The following is a 20492-nucleotide window of genomic DNA, read 5'->3' as shown; positions in this document are numbered from 1 at the left end:
TATTAGACATCCAATTTAAGACATTTGAAGCTCAGATTGAAATGGACTGGCTTTCACTTGTGCTCAGAATTAGGGCTATGCGATTTGGGGAAAATATTGAATTGTGATTTTGATATTTTTTTTTGACAGATATTGCGATTTAGATTAGATTTGCTATTTAATTTTGTAATCGAGCTTCAGCTCAATAACCTTTATCGTAGCTTCTATCGTAGCGAGTGTTAGTTAAAAAAAGAACAAAAAATTTAAACATTTATTCAAATTAGTTTTGTAATATTCAGAAATGAAACACTCATTTTTCTCGAGAGCAAACAGTAAACACAAATAAAATGACTTTACCTTTCTGTAAACAAGTTGAACTCAAATTACGGAGCTAGTGTAGCTTATTATGCAAACAAAATAATTATAAAAATACACTTAGCAAACTAACACTGCTGAAACAACTCTGATTGAACGCACTGGCAATACTTTCAGTTGACTTTTTAGCAAGACACTCCTCATATCCCCTCAAAGCCTGTGGTGCTTTTTTAGGTGCTGGTTATTCTGCGACAGCTCTTATAAAATGACCTGTTTTCTTTCGGTTTCTGTGACTTTAAAACCAAAATATTTCCATAATACTGATATCCAGTTTTTCTTTGATATTCATCTATTGATGCTTCTGAAGCTGCAAACGCTATCATCCCACTTGTTCCCGCTTTTCCGTTTGTTTGTTTTTTTTATTGTGGGCATTCCGTATAGTTTGGTTGCGAAATTCTGGTTGGTCAGAACGAAAGTGTGCTCGCTCAATTGGCTATTAAGACTATCACACACAGACGGCAGCCATGCATTTCCCCCTGGGTGGGGGAAGGTAAATAATACCTATTTCATATTGCAGCCTCTTGCGATTAGATAACTGCAACATTTCAAATAGCGATTGCCATTCGATTAATCGCACAGCCATACTCAGAATGCTTAACTCTTGTTTTACATTTAAGGGGGCGTTTACACCAGTGTTTTCCCGATGCTGTTCCTGGAGGCACACCAACAATACTCACTTTGGATGTCTTCCTTATCTGACCCATTCATTTCAGGTCTTGGAGTCTCTTCTAACAAAGCTGGTGAATTGAATCAGGTGTGTTTGATTAGAAAGTGTTTGAAAATGTGTATTGTTGGTTGAGCTCCAGGAACAGGGTTGGGAAAGGAGGTTTTACACAACACTGTTTTTAACAAAAAAAAAGAAAAAGGAGAAGAAAAAAAACATGTTGGCAGCTCATTTACGGGATATTGGGATTTTAGAGCTTGAAACAGATAACTTTAGGGATAACTTTTAGGGATTTTTCTTCTAAAATGGTACCTGTCTCTGTGTAAACTAGAAAAACACAACATTGTGAAAACGCTGATGTCATGCGCATGTTTATTATGTGTATAGGCCTTTTTTCTTTGTTGCTGCCGGGAGGGCACCACAGGGACCAGCACCTTCCGGTAGGATGCTTAGAACATCCATTAGAATTGTCATCAGTGAGAGCAGCGTTTTATCAACTGTTAATTCTCGATCCGAAAGTAGGTGTCAATACGGTTTTGAGTGGCTTACGGAATGTGTTGTGATGCACAACTTTGATTTTGAAAGATGTGTGTTGTGCCGTTATGGGGCTTTCAGATGTGGTTCAAGTGTGAGAGAAAAATGTTCTCCTAATTCAGTGTCTGCCGTCAGAAATGAAATACAGTTAAAATATTTGAAATACACAAAAATAAGTTGAAATACAGTCAGTGTTCCTGACCTGTGAGCTATACTACTGTACTCAGCAGACTCTTTAAGAGACACACACATCACTGCATTATTTAGAGCAAACCATATCACTGGCATGCAATTTCCAAAAATGACCAATAAAAGTATGTTACTGATACTATGTTGGCTGATTTGCATGTTGATTCTAATCGGGAGCAGTTTGTTTAATGTAGTTAGTTTGTATTGTCTGGTGTTTACTATGGTAATGTCTTTTCTGTAACTTAAAAATGGCACTTTATTTTCGCTTTGTGTCACTTATTCAATCAGTGTGTTACAGTACGTGTGCGTGTCAAACATTTTGGTGAATTACATTTGCTTGGGTTGGTTATAAATTTGAAAAAAGAGAGAAAATGTTTACTTTAGCGATGACAAGGCTTCATTTAAACCAGGCATGTCCAAGCTCGGTCCTGGAGGGCCGGTGTCCTACAAAGTTTAGTTCCAACCCCAATCAGACACACCTGGGCTAGCTAATCAAGCACTTACTAGGCTTTCTAGAAACATCCGTGCAGGTGTGTTGAGGCAAGTTGGAGCTAAAATCTGCAGGACACCGGCCCTCCAGGACCGAGTTTGGACACCCCTGATTTAAACGGTACGAGTTGCTGTCTGACGATGAGGGTAAAATGACTTGCAGCAATTATTTTTCATTCCCATTAGATCACATTTTTAAAATAATCATTCCAGGAGGTGGTGCTGATCAACAGCAGTATTAGTTCAAAGATGTTAATAGCAAATATAATAAATTAACAAATAAATGTTACAAATAAATGTACATGCTATAGGTACAGTATGTGTGATTACCTAACAACAAAAAGAGTTGTAGATTACATTTGCTCACATCTAATCTTAGCTGAAGTTCATTTTTAAAACAAAAATACTATTAAACGACATTTATTTCAATTCCCAAAATGAATGTTTTTAATTCTGCACATTATAATATATTGATTACTAAATTCACCTACTGCATTTAAAAAGCACTGTAATTATTATTTACTAAATACTTTTTTTGCTTTTACATAAATAAAACTTTTTTTTGTTGTCAGTTGTGACTCCAACTTTACTTTTTGTCAAAATTAACATGTACGAATGTTGAATTGATCTTTATTCTTTATTTTTACTTTATTTTACTTTTCATTAAGGTTTCTAAAGTATTTAATCGCACAATGTCTAAATTCAAAATATTACTTAAATTGTTTTTGTTTTCTGTCCCACATTTGACTCCAATAATGGTCTGGCATTAAAACATGACTTTCATTTAAAGTTTTAAAAGAGTTTTTAAAGATTTTTTTAGCACAGTGTCAAAAAAAAATAGTTCAGCTTAGGTAATTTGGTCTTCCAAAATTGTATTATTAGTTTTGTAAGTGTTATAGTACATAAATATCAAAAGTAAAAAAAAACAGCTGTTTTGATTATTATAGTCTAAACCAGTGACTATGATGGAAACACTTTTACCAAATAAATTCCACTACGGGTGTTAAAAAAGGTCATGTGATGATAAAAATGTGTGTGATTAGACAAACCAGCAGGCTGAGCACATTGTAAAACCTCTGAAATGTTGTTTTGGTCATTCTAAAAAAACGTAACTGTCTCAGTATTGTTGTTATATTATTAATGACCTTCAGAACTGTCAAGAGCGTCTGTGCTCCAAGTCTCGCGCCTTGTCTTCTGAGGTGGAAGTCATTTATTAAATAAGGAAAAGATTCACACAGCTTCTCCTACTGCAGCAAATTCATTATTTTCTATTAATATTTATCTCCAGTTAATCAGGAAGTGACGATTTTGATTGCTTTGACTCGTTGGATGGAAACGCTGCTTTATTCATACGTCTTTTATGCGATATTCAAGTTTTGCACATACAATTATTTCGTATTTTTAGATAGAAACATAGCTAGTGTCAGTATGGTTAAACCACTTTAGTATTTACTGTAACTTACTGTAACTTACTTTAGTGTATTTTCATTTGGGCGTCGGACAACTGAAAAATGATCTAGTAGCAGATATTGCAGCCTCTGTTTTTGCTTTTTACCTTGCTCTTTTTTTGTTAACATTTATTATTATTTATTTAGGCTGTGTGTTTTCACAGTCTAATTCCAATGCCTAATTATTACATTGTTAAAATGACTATAATTTAATAAAATTTTCTTAAGAATAAAATATTATGTGTTCTTTGGAAGAGTGTACTTGTCATTCTTGCATTATATAATGAGTGACATTAAATGCCTTTTAAATGACAATAATACTGTTTATCACAATATATTTTTATGCAATATGTCATGCAACAAAAAAATGAATAGCATGACAGGCCTAGTTTGTGATATTAAGTGCTTATTACCTTGTTGAGCATGTCTCTGGTGTGAGCAGCAGACACACAGAATCGAGCTCTGGCTTCTGTAATAGTAGTAGCTGGAAAACCAACAACTACCACACCGATCTTCCTCTTCAACATGGCCCGTGAGAACGCTCTGCGGGCAGACAATTAAAACCCATAATGATGATCAGCCCAAACTTTTAAATGAAGTTTAGACACACACACACACACACACACAGACAAACACATGTCTGCCAAACCATTAAATGTTCTAGAACAGCTTGCATCTTCAAGTTTTGTATTAATATAATGTCATGATTGATGGTATAAAACAGGGAGAGGTTTTCACGCTAACCTCGAAAGCAGCAGATTCCTTTTTAATTTGCTTGTTTCTTCCAAAACCATTAATGCATTCAAGTTTCCAGACATCGTCAACACTCAAAGTATGACAATCATCATTACAAACAGAGGTTGTTATTAAATATCGCATGCTCGTGAAGCGGTTATGGCTTGTCTTTCAGCATTCAGAGCAGGGTGACGCTGTCCCATTCAGAGTTTGCACTGTCTGCTACCTTTCCTCGCCCTTTGAGCGAAGGGAAATCCATTGTAAACCGCACAGCTGGACTGTCATTTGCATTAGCCAAGAGGGAGAAAAAGAAATGGATTGACAAGGCAAAGGGAAAGGTATAATGGAGGAGGGAAAGATTGAGAGCGAGAGGAGGAGAGAAGGCCTCCACTTTGTCAGCGGCGAGAGAACAGAGCGGCGACGGAGAGTGAAAGCTGGATTTAAAAGGCCTCACAGCTGCCGTGGTCTTTGTTGCCGTGCCAGGAAGCTGTTATCTTTGGAGGAGTCTGAAACGCCTGTGCAGTGATGAGCCTCTCGCATGTCATGTTTTCTTTCTGCCTCTCTTGTTTTTTGTTTTTTTTTACTGATTCATGGATCAACCAGACCATCCAAGATGGCCACGGTCCAACGTCTTCTTGAAAAGACCACATCGCCTTCTTTGGAATGACCAGTGGAGATGACTGGAGCTTTTGTTGGGGTGTCTTCAAGCAGTCAGTACATTTTCCACATGGCATTCAACGCTATCACCTTTGTAACCCGATGTAAGCCTCGCATTGTTGTTTTACTGGCAGCCCCGAATGTGGGCAGGTTCACAAGTTCAAAGGAGGATTACTATAGTGTCCAGACATTGGAAACTGTCCTTAATCACAAAGACAACGCGCAGACCAGGAGAAAAGCTCACAAAGGAACGAAATGCTTTGCTTCTTGCTGGCTGAGCGATCTAAGGGTTCTCAAATGGACTAAATAGGGGTGTGTGCAAATGCGAGACTGGAGATGCTGTTATGTAAACTGCACATTGAGGGTTGGTTATCTGAACGACTCTTACCCGACTTTTCCTGGTTGATATAGCAGGAGCGGTATCACCGGAGAGTCTCTGTTGCCATAAATGATGAAGCCCATCTCTTTCAGCCGAGATCTGAAGTAGCGTGTGTTCTCAGCCAGCTGTCGAACTCTTCGCTGGCCTGTGGGGGAGATGCAGACAGAGGTGTCATCCAGGAGAATTTGTTAGCTTTCATTGGAAAAGGAGAGACGTAAATGGGAGGCTAGAATAAAGTAAAGGTCGTGATTTACAACGGAGCAACCGTAGGTCAAAAGGAAAAGTGCAAATAATCTCAAAGGGCTCCTCCGCTGGGACAGGATTTGAGGGATTTGATTGCTCTAAGTATGAAATGGATGTATCTTATGCAAGTCTCAGTTACCATAGATGTACTGCGTTTATTTATAGGCTGATTACTAAGGTGACAGTGAAACTTTATAGGCTTATTTTTTGAACTAGTGAAAGAAGTTAAACAGAGAAGATAATCCAAATAGGAAAAATCGCAATGATCAGAGCAGAAATACTATGAAGCTTGTGAGTGAAGTAGAGTGGTGTGATGGCTCAAGTGAGGCCTCCACTTACAGTATGTAATAGGGTTGTCACGATGCTAGAACTCAGTACCAATAGATACTGAAATTTTAAAAACGTCCATTTCCTGTGAATTTTTGAGCGCTGTTGAGCTTGTTCTTAAACACTTCTGATTTGCCATTGTGTTCACATGCTCAATAGAAATGACTGTGATTGGCCATGAAGGTCATCACCTCAGCGAACTCATCGCCGTTTAATGTGTGTAACAACAGATAGAGAAACACTGGAGTGTTTTAAAGCCGCGATTCATCAGCGGATCACTCGTATGTCAGTTTATAGACAAACCAGCTGATTGACGTGACTTTGAAATGCTCCAGTGTCCCTGTATCTGTGTTTACACTCAGTAAACAGCGGCGAGTTCGGTAAACCGATGACCTTCACGGCCAATCACAGTCATTTCTGTTGAGCATGTAAACACAATGGCAAATGAGCTGTGATTTAAGAACTTGCTCAATGTAGTGTTGCAGGATACCAAAATTTTGACTTCGATACGATACCTAAATTAAACATCACAATACTAATTCGATACTAGACCATCATTTTTTTTCTTTAAAAAATAATTCATTAATAAACACTCAGTGTTTGCTGTCAGCTGAAACAGAGTAGAACCATTTTTTAAAAATAAAACAAAAATAGAAATAAAACAAATTATATTCGTGGGCTTGCCATGACTATCAGCAACACGCACAATAATTCCAAATTTCACTTTGTTAACCAGCTGTTTGTGGGGTTTTTTTTTATTGCATTGTTTTGTCACTATTGATGAGCACTTGCAACTACAGCTGTCACCCAAAAGTACCGGTACTAAAAAATGCTGAATCATATTGTTTTGAGAGCCAGGGTATCGCAATACTTTTTTAGTTATCAGTATATCGTGCAACTAGCTCAATGGCAAATCAGCAGTGTTTCAGAATGTGCTCAACAGCGCTCAGATGTTTGCGGGAAATGCATGTTTTTAAAATCTCAGTACCGACCAGTACCGAATTCCAGCATCGTGACAACTCTAGTATGTAACACTCATGGTCCACAGTGAAGTGTACATAAATCTGGCTCTGAAATTAAATGTCTGAAATGTGTATTTGTGTGTAATGCATTTATCAATAACAGTAGACCTATAACAGGTATTATGTTTGCTTTTAGAGCAATTTATTGAATAGCTGGTAGACAAAATCATGACTGCCAAATTGCAGAGCTTGTGCAAACATCTACACCTATATATGAACATGTTTTTTCAGCTTTTTCTCACTACAGTGATATTTCTTGTTTATTCTGATAATTACATAAGAGTGCAGCACATATTTATATATTCATCAGTGAACAAAGGAAAAGCAGTATACAGCTGTTCTCTTTTTTCTTACCCCTATTCAAAAAACTTTGCTGTGAGTTTTTCCACAAATAATAAAGAACGGTTTCCACATTCTCTTCAAAACTTTTCTCATTCTTTGTCCTTATATATTATGTTATATACAAGCTTACAAGTGACTAGAATAGGCAAGTGAACAAAAAGGATATAGATGGTGACTACGGTATGATTTTAATCAATTTGTATGTCTTTGTACAGTCCAGCTAAACAAAAATATACTGGTTTGGTGTGCTTTCTTACAACATGTCCTATGTTGAGAGGATTATATGATTGGTCAGTAGGCAAAAGTTCTTTTGAACATATTACCATTGACACTTGCACTGTTGAAATCTAGTTTTAAGATGCAGTTTTTTCAAAGACTGAAATGAACTTTGTAAGTGGGAAAAACTGAATGGTTCACTAGTGAGAAAACAGTTAAACAGACCATCTGCATGAGGATAAAGAATGAGCCTCCTCCATTCAGCCTCTTTACTTTCTCTTTACTTTACTTTACTTTTACAATTTATTTTACTCCTTTACTTTCATGGATAAGGAAATGGTGTTGTACGGACTCCACTGAAGACATCCATTAGCCTACATATTGAATTTTGTTTGTAAAGTGCAAAGATTTGTTTCAAAACTATTTCTAAATTCAGTTCTAATTTCCAGCAAACGAATAAAAGAACAATAATAACAAAGTGTGGTCAAAAAACTGAGTTATATCTAAAAACACATCCTGTTCTTATGCCCCATATGGTGATGCATACGTTTCCAAAACCTGACAGATGGACAAATCTAAACTTATTTTTATTCAAACAAATACAAATATGCATAAAACAAAAATTACTGCTAATAACAATAACTTTATACAAATGCAAATTGTCATGAATAAATTGATTAAAAGCCCCTCATTTTTCATATGAAAAGATATTTGTGTATTGCTGTACATCCTGTGTGTATTAAGCAACATGTAAGCATTTGGACCTGCATAGGCGCATAACTAACGCACTCAGCACTGGACTTTAGACCCGCTTTTAGTTGGTCAATGTAACAGTCAATTTCAGTTCCTCAAAATAGCAACACGCCAACAATGCGCCTTAATTCACCTCCTTTATAGACCAGCACACCCATGAGGCCACAAAGTGGCGCAAATGGATTTGCTATTTAAGAATGTGGGGCAAAACATGAAAATTAGGGTTGCACTGGTCTGAAAATTGCAACAAATTGCGCCAAACACATCTTGCACCTTATTGCACTGGGTGTATGATAGGGCCCTAAGACTAAAACTAAATTTACTAAATGTATAAAAACATAATTTGTAAAGAACAGAATTGATATTCATAAGCTTCACTTTTAATGACAGTCTCCCTATGGTTGTGATGATTTTCTCATATTTATTGAAGCCATTTTGTGTAAACAACAGGGGTTTGAATCTGGTGTTCATTTGAAAATACACTGAAATGTCGTCACAATAATTCTGTAGTAATTTGTCGTGCTCTGAAAGTCTGTGCCCACTCTGCGGTAGCACCAATGCCAAACAGACCATGTCAGGCAGAGTCTGCAAACCATAGTACAAATATGTCTACAAACTAGTCCTAAAAACAGCTGGCACAAAGACAGCCCCACTTATTTTCCAATTCTTTTTGACTACACTGTTTGCCTGCAAGTTTCATAGTTGTTCTCTTTAAATATAGTTGAAAACACTGGGAAAATGGCCAAGGAATTGCAACATAATGTAGTGGCATCAAGCCATACCACCAGCAGTCCCTGCTCTTACAAAACAGCCTTAGCAATACCTCAACTTTAGACAAACTAGAACGAATACTTGATTCCCAATCAACAAGAGTTTACAAACAACTATTAGTTCCCTTTAGGGATACAGGCTGATTGTATGTGAAAGACTAGAAAAGGGGCCCAAGAGAGGAGACGGGAAATGACATCATGTGTTCTGCCGTTCAAATCCCAGGATGGCTCTTTTAATAGCCCCTCATTAAGACCATTAAGTAGTTAGGTGAGACAGAGCAGACCCATTCATAAAATAATCCAAAAACATAGTAACAAACAAAAACAGGAAGAAAACGCTCAATTCTTTTAGACATTAAATGTTTTCGATACCTTCACAAGCTCTCGAATCTTCTGAAAACGCCTCCTAATGTGTGTGTGTGGAGTTGTTCGATGTGTAAAACAGTACCAGCTGGTTTTGTTTTGTCAGGCTGAATGGTAGACAAATTTCATTCTTTGCCAAGACACTGTTGGCTTGAACGATAGGATACGATGGATTTGGCACACAAACGGAGGCTGGGGGTAAACTGAGAAGCATGGAGTCAGATGAACACGGTACCATGCGGTTAGCGGTAGCTTAGCGGTTGAATTTTGGTGGTTCAAGACATAAGGAGATAATTCTAACAACTTAATGCAATTGGAGACACATCAATAACTCGATGGACACCAATACTTTTCACGCGCTGTCTTGTTCAGTTTATGTCCACATCCTCTATCTTTAATGGTGTGAATCATGCCATTCTGGAGGGCTGGCCAGCTCCACCTCCAGCTCTCTTTGGCACCACCGCCTAAGCTCTTTAGAAAACAACAGCATGTTTGCATATAACTACCTGTGAAGCGATTGGCAGGTATTTCAAAAGGAGGTGTGCTATGAAGCCAAGCTCTAATGATCTCATGTCAGCAGAACGAATACAACCGCTGTTAACTTTCATTACATTAGAAAGCCTTCAACAGAAACGCTGGCAGACGCTGGAAACAGCAGGTGAAGCTCAAACCAAACAATTAGTCATGGATGTGGTACAAGTTCAGATAGTCTTCTGTTTAGATCGAAATGGAGCATTATAAAGTGAACTCTCAGGCTCTGCTTACACTGGTAAAAAGATGCTGTTTTGAGAATTCGCAAATGGATGATGGTAAATTTAAGGGATATTTTTTAAAGGGGACCTATTACCACACAAATACCACACAAATAATGTTTTATAACTCTTTGAAACTGCCCATTGATACAATTGTGCTGTTTTGGTGACTGACGCTTTAAATTCAAAAGAGGGCAAAGCTACAAATGCCTATGTGTCAGCATAATGACAGATTTAGATGCCGTTTATGCTAATGAAGGAGAGATTGTTACTAATGGGTGGAACGTTCACCATCTGATGTCATGTACAAAGGGAGAATGTCAAAGTGTTTTGGTAGACTGTTTTTACCACGTGATTATAAAAATAGAATGAATACATTTTTGACCATTAGAGGCTGGCTATATTCACACTGTTGCCACAAAACGGTGTTTAAACCCCTTATAAATGTGATATTTTTTTTTTTACCATGTCCATAGGTAGTCAAAAATGCATTAGATTACTTTCATTTTGTAGACATTGACTACGTTTACATGGACATGAGTAATCGATTTACTTGCCTTAATACTATATGATTAAGCTGCTTACGTAAGTTTAAATGTTCCTTTCATGATCCGGTTTATACACTTTCCATGTTTGGATTGTTGAGATAAGACAATATTTGTTTGAGATGCAACAATCTGAAATCTGAGGTCTCAAAAAAAAAAAAAAAAAAAAGAAAAAAAATGTTGAGAATTGTTTGTTGTCCAAATGAAGTTCTTAGCAATGCATATTACTAATCTAAAAATTCAGTTTTAATATATATTCTGTAGGAAATGTACAAAATCTCTTCATGGATATTATACTTAATGATCTAGGTAAGGGAAGTTCATTTATATAGCACATTTCCTAAACAGTGATAATTTAAAGTGCTTTACTTAAAGAGGAATAAAAGAAACGAGTATAAGAAAAAAAAAATTACAAACATTTAAATGTTGTAAAACAGGTTTTAAAAGAATAAAAAAAAAGAAAGACATAATAGTGTAATCTGTCAAACATAGCACAGTGCTCATTCGGTAAAGGCACAGCTAAACAGATGTGTTTTCAGTCTTGATTTGAATGTGCCTAATGTTGGCGCACATCTGAACATTTCTGGAAGCTGATTCCAGCAGCGGGGGGCGTCAGAGCTGAAAACCGAGTCACCCTGCTTTGACTGAACTCTTTGACTGAATTTCTAATTTATTTTATCCTAAAGATCTGGGGGATCTGTTAGGTTTGTATTCAGTGAGCGTATCTGTAATCTATTGAGGTCCTAGGCCATTTGGTGATGTATAGACAAGTAATAATACTTTAAAATCTATTCTGAATGTAAATGGAACCCAGTGTAAAGACCTGAGGACAGGTGCTCTACTTTTCTGGTTCTGGTCAGAGTCCTGACAGCAGCATTCTGGATGAGCTGCAACTGTCTGACTGCCTTTTTGGGAAGGCCAGTGAGGAGGCCATTACAGTAATCCACTCTGCTGGTGATAAAAGCATGAACAAGTCCTCACTGGATACAAAGCATCTAATTCCTGCAATGTTTTTGAGATGATAGTATGCTAATTTACTTACTGCTTTGACATGACTAATGAAACTCTGATCTGACTCCGGAACAACACCAAGATTTTTGAGCTTATTCTTTGTTGTTTGACCCCTAGAGCCAAGGTACGCATTCACCTTGAGAACCTAATCTCTGTTCTCAAATGCAATGACTTCACAACTTCTAAGAACTTTTTCATTTTCACAATATTAGATCAGAAGTGCAGAGAAGCAACATTGTACACATACCCACTCAATAACCCTCCCTCACCAAGAAATAGACAACATATACATATTAAAATGCCAGGTGTAAATGAGAATGTGTCTCCTTTGTCTACTTGCGATCCTATTAATCAAAACTCATCTTAATACCAGGTGTAAAGCAGGCTTCAGATCAGTGTGACTCATAATGCCAGTAATAACAGTGATGGGAAGCTTGTCCAAGTCTGATATAGACATCACAAATCAAAACAGCCTAGAGAGATTCTCTCTGCACAAGTTTTGACAAGAACCACTTGTCCGACTGAAGCAGAGGAGTTTTATTTGAAATAGTTATCTGAATTAAAAGGTGTGCTGTGTATACAGACTTTGACGCAATCATCCTGAAAGCCTCTTATCTTTTATAAACATAGAATAAGGATGATTCCACAACTTCCACAATTAAATCTGTTTTGTTTGTTCTTCTGTTAACTCTGGCATCGGTAAGGTTTTTTTTTTTTTAAATAATTTTTGGAGCAGGTCATTGGACAACACCAGTGGTTTGTTCTGTTGACAATCAAAAAACCCCAAAAACATTTAAGGAGGATTGCAATAATGACTATAAAATTGTTTTTAAAGAATTAAAAATTCCAGCCAATCTAAAAGAAATATGACCTATCCAGAAGAAAAAAAATTATAGGAAATGCTGTGAAAAATTCCTTGGCCTTGGGAAATATTTGAAAAGGAATAAAAAGTTCACAGGAAGGATAATAATTTATATTAAAACACTTTCACTGTGGTTTGAATTCTCTCTTATAACAGTGTGAACTTCAGCGAAACTAAAAAGAAACACGACGTCTCCTCTAAAAACATAAATATATGGATTAACGCATATCAAAAACAGAAGGCAGCTTGGGAAAACCCTTATAGCATCTGGTGCCATTCTGCTGACTTCTAATACCTGGAAATATGTGACCTTTCCTTGACTAAAGGTCTGGATTCTTTAAGCTAGTTCCATTGCTTTATTGTAATCTGTTTTCCATTTATTTTTATACGCTGCGGTGAAATACATTTTATATGGTTATTAAATCTCTTTCCTATCAGATTCCTCTTGTTTAGGCCAACGTGTTGGGTGGAGAATTTCACTGTCTGTTGATATTAGAATCACTGACTGGTTTGAAGTGAGGTCTCGGCATCCTCTGACTCATCAAGTGTAAAGTAGTGCTTTGACTAATGTGGAATTATACATGTGAATTATCTTTTAGTAATGAGTAAGTGTCGATGCAGTTGTTGGTTACTTACCTTCAGTGGTTCCATCGACTCCCATGATGCATTTGATTGCCCTGATGATCTGCTCCACGACAGGTGGCGACATGGCTGTAGCGTAAACTGCACTGTGAGAGTGACACCGCAGATAATCCACCAATTCCTGCAGAAAAAAATAACAAACATAGTTCATTAAAATAATACTTAAATAAATTGGTATTTACTAAAATTAAATCACGGAAGCACATACAATTTTTATTCTAGAAGAAAAAAATTTGCATAAACTACGATGGAAGCACTTTTACCAGACAAATTCCAGTATGCGCATTAAAAATGGTCATGTGATTTTGCTGTAAATTGTCACGTGATGATCCGCGACTTCAAACACCACTACATGTTCATTGAGTCATGGCATTTGTCTAGGCGCAAGTCATTTATTAAATGAAGAAAAGATTCAAGCAGCTTCTCCTACCGCAACAAATTCCAATAGTATGGATGCAGCCTTGATGATGCAAGCTAAAATTGCATATCTCCGTGATGTCAGACACAATACACTCAATGGAGCTAGTGATGTCACTGAGGGGTAGGGTTAGGGGTGGGGTTAGGTTAGTGCATTGGATGCAACTGCACCAGGTCTGCATCCAGACCCCTTACGCAAATTCCAAATTTCCATTTTGTGAATATATATTCTCTGATTCATTGGATGGAAATGGTGCTTTATTCGCACATCTTTTATGCGATATTCCAGATTTGCACATACATTTATTTCACATTTTTGGATGAAAACATAACTACTGCCTAAAAATAAATGCAATTGAAGTAAAAGAAAGAAATTTATTACATGGTTTCCGCTATATTCATTCTTCCATGGCGGGGTGCCACACCAAAATTCATACCGACACAGCTACATTACAGCTTCTCATTCAAAACATTCAGTCGTTTTTTAGTGGGTTATATTAGCACAAAAATGTATAAAAGGTAAGTGAATTAAAACAGCACAAACTTTTCTGTAACCGTAGTAATGCTGTGCGTTATTTGTTTAACCCTTTAAGGTGATGTGCTTAGAGCACAACTTAGAGCACAGTAAATGGTACAACAAAATGTTTTTTTTACAATCCCATTTGCTGAAATAATACAAGAAAAACGCCACAATGGTGTTATCAAGACTTTCAGAAAAAGGGAAAAATTGTGTGAGACTGATGATGGCAGCCAGAGGAGAGAATAATGTCAAGTTTACTCTCAGCACAATAGATGCTGCATTACAAACACCTCGCATGCGGTAATTTGATGCAAAGATGATATAATACACACGTAAATACAGAAAAATGTTTAAAATTAAAATGTTTAAAAAAATCTAAATATTAAAAACTTTCTAGTATTTAAGATTACGATGACTGTTAAATGCGTCATAACAGTCTTGTGAAAAGGGTCCGTCACCAACAACAATGGCGGCACACACTATCTGCATTTTGATTGGTCAGATCACCTGTAAATCAAACTCCAAGCTGAACATTCTTTTTTGTTTTTCATTTTCTTCTCGGCTTATTCCCTTTATTAATCAGGGGTCTCCACAGCAGAATGAACGCAGCGGATGCCCACCTGCAACCCATCACCGGGAAACATCCATACACACTCATTCACACACATACACTACAGACAATTTAGCTTACCCAATTCACCTATACCACATGTCTTTAGGCTTGTGGGAGAAATCGAAGCACCTGGAGGAAACCCACGTGAACACGGGGAGAACATGCAAACTCCCCACAGAAATATCAACTGACCCAGCCTAGGCTTGAACCAGCGACCTTCTTGCTGTCAGGCGACAACGCTACCCACTGCGCCACCGCGTCGCCCACCAAGCTGAACAGTCAATTTGATTTTGATTTTACAAAGACTAATCTGTAAGTTTTAGGCAGAGTAGGTGATTCATGAGAATTGTATTGTGCACTTGAGGTTTAACCTCAGGTTTGTTCAAAAGACCTGAAATAGTAAGTGATTTAAAATGCCACCTACTTGCAGGAGTAGATGAACCGAAACACTGAACAGTCTAAAATACACCACTAGAGGGAGATGAAACTACACAGCAAACAAACACTTACTGATTTACTCGTAATGACAGCTTTACTCCCTTTTTACTATTTATTTATTCCATTAAACACTAAAGAAGATATTTTCAATAAAGCTGGAACCATGTAACCACTTTCATCCATAGTAAGAAAACCAAATACTAAGGAAGACAAAGGTTACAGATTTCCAGCTTTCTTCAAAATATCTTCTTTTGTAACTCAAACCGGTTTGGAACAAGTCAAAGGAGAGTAAATGATGATGGATTTTCCTGACGACTGTCCCCTTAAAATACCTTAACTACAAATCACTTGACACAATGCCTCACATTTTGCTGTCTAGAATTTAAGAAATGGAGTAAAATGTGTGTAATTCAGTTCACAAAAACACAAATAAGAGTGTGTGTGTGTGTGTGCATATTTTAGGACCATTTTGCCAGTAGTTCCAAATAAATTTAAACCTAGCATTTTCATTACTGTTCCATCTCTTAATACTTAAAAAATATAGTTCCCCCTAACATTCAGGTCATTCTTTCAGCCTTGGGTGGACACCAATACAGTGATTTCCACACAAACAGATGCTGTTGACTAGTTATGTGAAACATTCTGCTTCTCAAACAATTTTTCCAGACTTTATTCCTTGTCGTTTCTGCATCCGTTAAAAGGCTCCTGAGCAGCAGCCGATAAAGCTGAGCAGTCTAGTCTCCAGCTCTTAATCTGTGTCCTCCGACATCTGCATCCATGTGGAGGGGCGAGGGGAGGGACGCACATGGGCCTCTGCATCCAGATGTGTCCTCTACTTTGAGGACGGGGGCGATGGGGTTTTTAGAAGGGGGAGAAAAAAATCTGCAAATCAAACATCTGCTTCCACTTAGAGTGCAAGATCTGCAGAGCTTTAGGTCCTGGGAGCTTTGTGGAAACAGCGTAAGATAAGTCAGTTAAGAGAACGTGTCCGAAATCCACCCACATCTGTGGAGTGAAGGACTGGCTGGAGCCATTTGGCCAACCTCCCACTGCGCCTGTGTACACTGTCCTCACAGCTGCTTTACTCTGCAGCTTCTGGGCTCCTTTATTAAAGAATAAATTGTCAATCTAATTAAAGGGAACATTTTTTTTTTTTTATTAAGACTAATTATGACTAAAAAGTAGGTCTGCACAATACATTGTTTAAACCTCAATATTGCACAATTGTGTGAATTCTAGTGGTGTAATGGATCACAAATCTAACAGGTCGGACCATTTTTTGGATCAGCAAAAAAAGCAGGAGACAAATGTCAATTGCTTTTCATTTATACAAAAATATTACTGCAGAAACCAATGGCTTTAACAAACAGAACTTACAAGCTGTAATTTTAATAAAAATAAAAATCAAGAAAGAACCAGCTGAAAAAAGGGAAATATTCACTACGGAAAATACAGTTGCTGATAATGCTAAATATAGGAATCTAACATCTTGTTCAACAGATCATATTTATTCTCAATTAATGATTCAACAATTCACACAAAACTTCATGTTTGATTATAGGTGGATCATTTTTGAAAACCTATTCAGTGACATAATTTTGATGGTTGGTTACACAATGTAATTGCTACAACATTCACCAGCGTCAAGTTCCATTAAACGGTGATTTTAGTCTTTACCATAAACATCAGTGTTTATATCTGAACTATAATCTGTTCTCCAGGTACTTCTGTGTAATTTCATTGTTTGTAATTAACTGAAAAAGTGAAAAAACTGAATCTCTCTCGTTCAAACGCATATTTGAACGCAGCGCTTTGAAGGATTAATAAACATATGCAAATCATTATCATTTAACATTCATGTTGCGCGGGTTTGAATTGAGATCACAACCTTTTAATGTTTAATTGTGCAGCTTTACACTGAATGCATTAATGCAGCCTAAACAAACAGTGACAGAAAACACCTTCAATTATTAACCTAAGAAAGCATTTAGGTAGGTCCCACCACAACTTTTTCTGTCATCATTATATTTAACAGAGAAACCTAACTGCTTTCATACACATGATTTGAATGAGGCGGGAGGTGATCTTTCATTTATTGTTATAAATGTTGGATTAACCTACAAGTTCATTAAAAGTTATTAATTCGTGGGTCACGTGCGAACCCACAAACTGTGGGTTGTGATCATGATCCGTTACACCCCTAGTGAATTCGCAATAGTCACAGGATCTGCAATGTGGAGACAGGATTATAATTGACCAGTCACCACAGTTAGACTTGAAGTGACTCTGCAATGTTACCAAAAGTTGTATCATTTTAAAGGCTTGTGATTGTAAACATTTGAAGCCAGTTTAAAGCACAAGAATTTATTAATTTATTTATTTATAAAGGTTTGTTTTAATGTTATATCAGCAGCATTGGCTACATTCATGGAAACACCTGTACTGAATATTCAATATATAATTTACAATGCGGCATGGTGGCTCAGTGGTTAGAACTGTTGCCTCACAGCAAGAAGGTTTCTGGTTTGAGTCCCGGCTTGGTCAGTTGGCATTTCTGTGTGAAGTTTGCATGTTCTTTCTGTGTTGGCGTGGGTTTCCTCCGGGTGCTCCGGTTTCCCCCACGGTTCAAAGACATGCGCTATAAGTGAATTGGATGAACTAAATTGACTGTTGTGTGTGAGTATGAGTGTGTGTGAATGTGAGAGTGTGTGGGTGTTTTCCAGTACCCAGCATCTGCTGCAGAAAACATATGCTGAAATAGTTGGTGGTTCATTCCGCAATAACAACCACTGATATATATGAGACTAAGCCGAAGGAAAATGAATGAATGAATAATTTACAATCATAACTGTTTCTTAATCATCCATTGTACAAAAATATGCAAATAACAACAACAACACTGTCACTGATTAAAAGTCATATAAGTTTCCTTTTGATAATTGATATTCAAAAAATCCTGCAGAAGACAGGATTCGTTTCCCTTTAAATAATTCCTGAATAAAAACATTTTCTAATATAATTTAAAAATATACATTCTATTAATAAATGTTTTGGAGAATAAATTATAATGTTTGCAACTATTTATGTATGTATTCAATAAAGACTATTCAGTCTTGTTTTATAATTGATTATTCAGTTTGTCTACCTTAACACTGCTAAACTCCCAGAAAACTGTGCGCTGTTGATTTGATTTGTTTTGTTTTGCTTTGCTCTGTTGTGTTTATCAATGCTTATGATTTTATTAAGCCATTGCAATACTGCTCTACTAAAATGTTCAATTACTCAATGTTTTTTTTTTTAGCTTATAATATATTGTGGTGATATTGCTTTGATATTAAATACACTAAAGCTTTATGATTCATTATTGAAAGATTATGATTCTGATTCAAACACACAGCAGTCCTATTACTAATAACCATAATTCTGAAGAACCATAATTGTCACTGAATCATCCAAGAGATTTGTTCAAAAACACTGATTCATGCAATAATAAAACAAGCGAAGCCTTCTCGAATCACTGAATCATTCAAACTAAATATTAATTCAAATAAGGATTTTTTTAAATAAATGACGTTTTTTTTTTATCATATCCTATTCATCGAGCAATGCTTAAATCAATAACTTTTACCACAAAATAATATTAAGTGGAACAGTGTTCAACTTTGAGGTCAGTATATTAGAATGCCCCCTGAAGGCTCATGACTGGAGTAATACTGTAATACATAGTGAAAATTCTGCTTTGATATTACAAGAATAAAAGTAATTTCAAAACATTCATATAGAGAAAAGTTATATTCAATCATATTACAATGTCAGTCAAATAAATGTAGCTTTGCTAAGTTCAAAAATGTTTTTAAAAAATCCTACACTGTCCTCAAAACTTTGAAGAGTAGTATAGATTACAGCCTAGTGCCATTTTAAGAAGCATCCTGTCCAAACCTGCAATTCTGATTTGTTCCATAAAACAGACCTGGCACTGGTCCAACAGTCTCACCTTATTAAACAACACATGCATGGGGTCTCTCTCTCTCTCTCTCTCGCTCTCTCTCTCTCTCTCTCTCTCTGTTCTCCAAAGTATCTGTAATTCAAAAAGCCTGCAGTCGTTTTCAGTCTTTTATAATCAACTGCCATGTCCGTGATGTGGTTATGAAGTGAAGTGGTCTTTTTTAATGGAGTAATGAGATGAGAGCGGCGGTATGACAGGACCGTGACTGACATTTGGGGAACATATGTAGTTTTACATCATGAAACCAGACCGTGTGTTTGAGTCCGGGGAATGGTATGCATGTTGAGTAAAGGTGGCAAAAGTCATTTGTGCAGCACCAGCGTCACCGTATGACAAACAGTAGCTCTATGGGTGAATTTCTGTACGTTAGGCTGATTTCTGCCTTTTGAATTTTGATGACCTTGATGGTAAAGCATTGAATGCTACCCACCTTTTTGCCAGCAATGTACCCGCCGGTAGCCCCGAAGCTCTTTGTGAAGGTGCCCATCAGAACGTCTATTTCTTTAGGGTCCACCCCAAAATGTTCTGTAACTCCTCGACCGGTGGGCCCCACGGCTCCAATGCTGTGGGCCTCGTCGAGGTACAGATAAGCCTTGTACTTCTTCTTTAGTGCTATGACCTCTGGCAACCGGACGAGAGAGCCTTCCATACTGAAAGAAAGATTTCAGTTACGGTGTTTATAAGACAGGGTTGTGACTACAATTAAAATGTAAATAGTAAATTATTAACGTGCATTTCATTACTTGAAATAAAGTCAATTTAAACTGAAAATGGTCACATTTTACAATAAGGTTTCATTAGTCCTTATTAAAATCCAAATTCATGCTAGTTCACATTAGTTAATGCACCGTGAGTTAACATCAACAACAGTATTTTCATTAACTAACGTTAACGTAAACAATTACTGTAGAAAATGTATTGTTTGTTGATTTTTCATGTTAGTAAATGCTAGGGCTGCGATTATTTTATTTTTCTGCAATTTAACAATTGCTATAGGAATACAGTTTCACAAGATAGTTTGAATAGCTCTATTTGATGGTTTTCTGAGGAGTCTAACAGTATTCGGGTACAGAAATTGAATAATTACAATGCTAAAAAATGTTTTGCTTACTTTGCTTTGTCTCTTTCTAGTCCAAATATCTAAAACTTTTTAGATCAATTAAGAAAATAGTATAGCATGTTGAGTTTTTCCTTAAAACAA

At 36.7% G+C, this 20492-nt stretch overlaps 1 protein-coding gene across 1 annotated transcript in view; it reads right to left on the bottom strand.

Annotated features, from left to right (window-relative positions):
- sptlc3 (serine palmitoyltransferase, long chain base subunit 3) overlaps positions 1-20492 on the bottom strand; it is a 51701-nt gene that overhangs the window by 1764 nt on the left and 29445 nt on the right. The window contains exons 8-11 of the mRNA XM_056471155.1: positions 19722-19941; positions 13292-13418; positions 5459-5594; positions 4092-4221 (exon numbers count right to left, since the gene is read on the bottom strand). Coding sequence (XP_056327130.1) covers positions 4092-4221; positions 5459-5594; positions 13292-13418; positions 19722-19941 — 613 coding nt within the window. The remainder of the gene's footprint in view (positions 1-4091; positions 4222-5458; positions 5595-13291; positions 13419-19721; positions 19942-20492) is intronic.

This window comes from Danio aesculapii, chromosome 13 (genome assembly GCF_903798145.1).
Source record: "Danio aesculapii chromosome 13, fDanAes4.1, whole genome shotgun sequence".
NCBI classification, from domain to species: Eukaryota; Metazoa; Chordata; class Actinopteri; order Cypriniformes; family Danionidae; genus Danio; species Danio aesculapii.
Note: the sequence above shows the minus strand (reverse complement) of the source record. Positions and strands in the feature narration are given on the sequence as shown.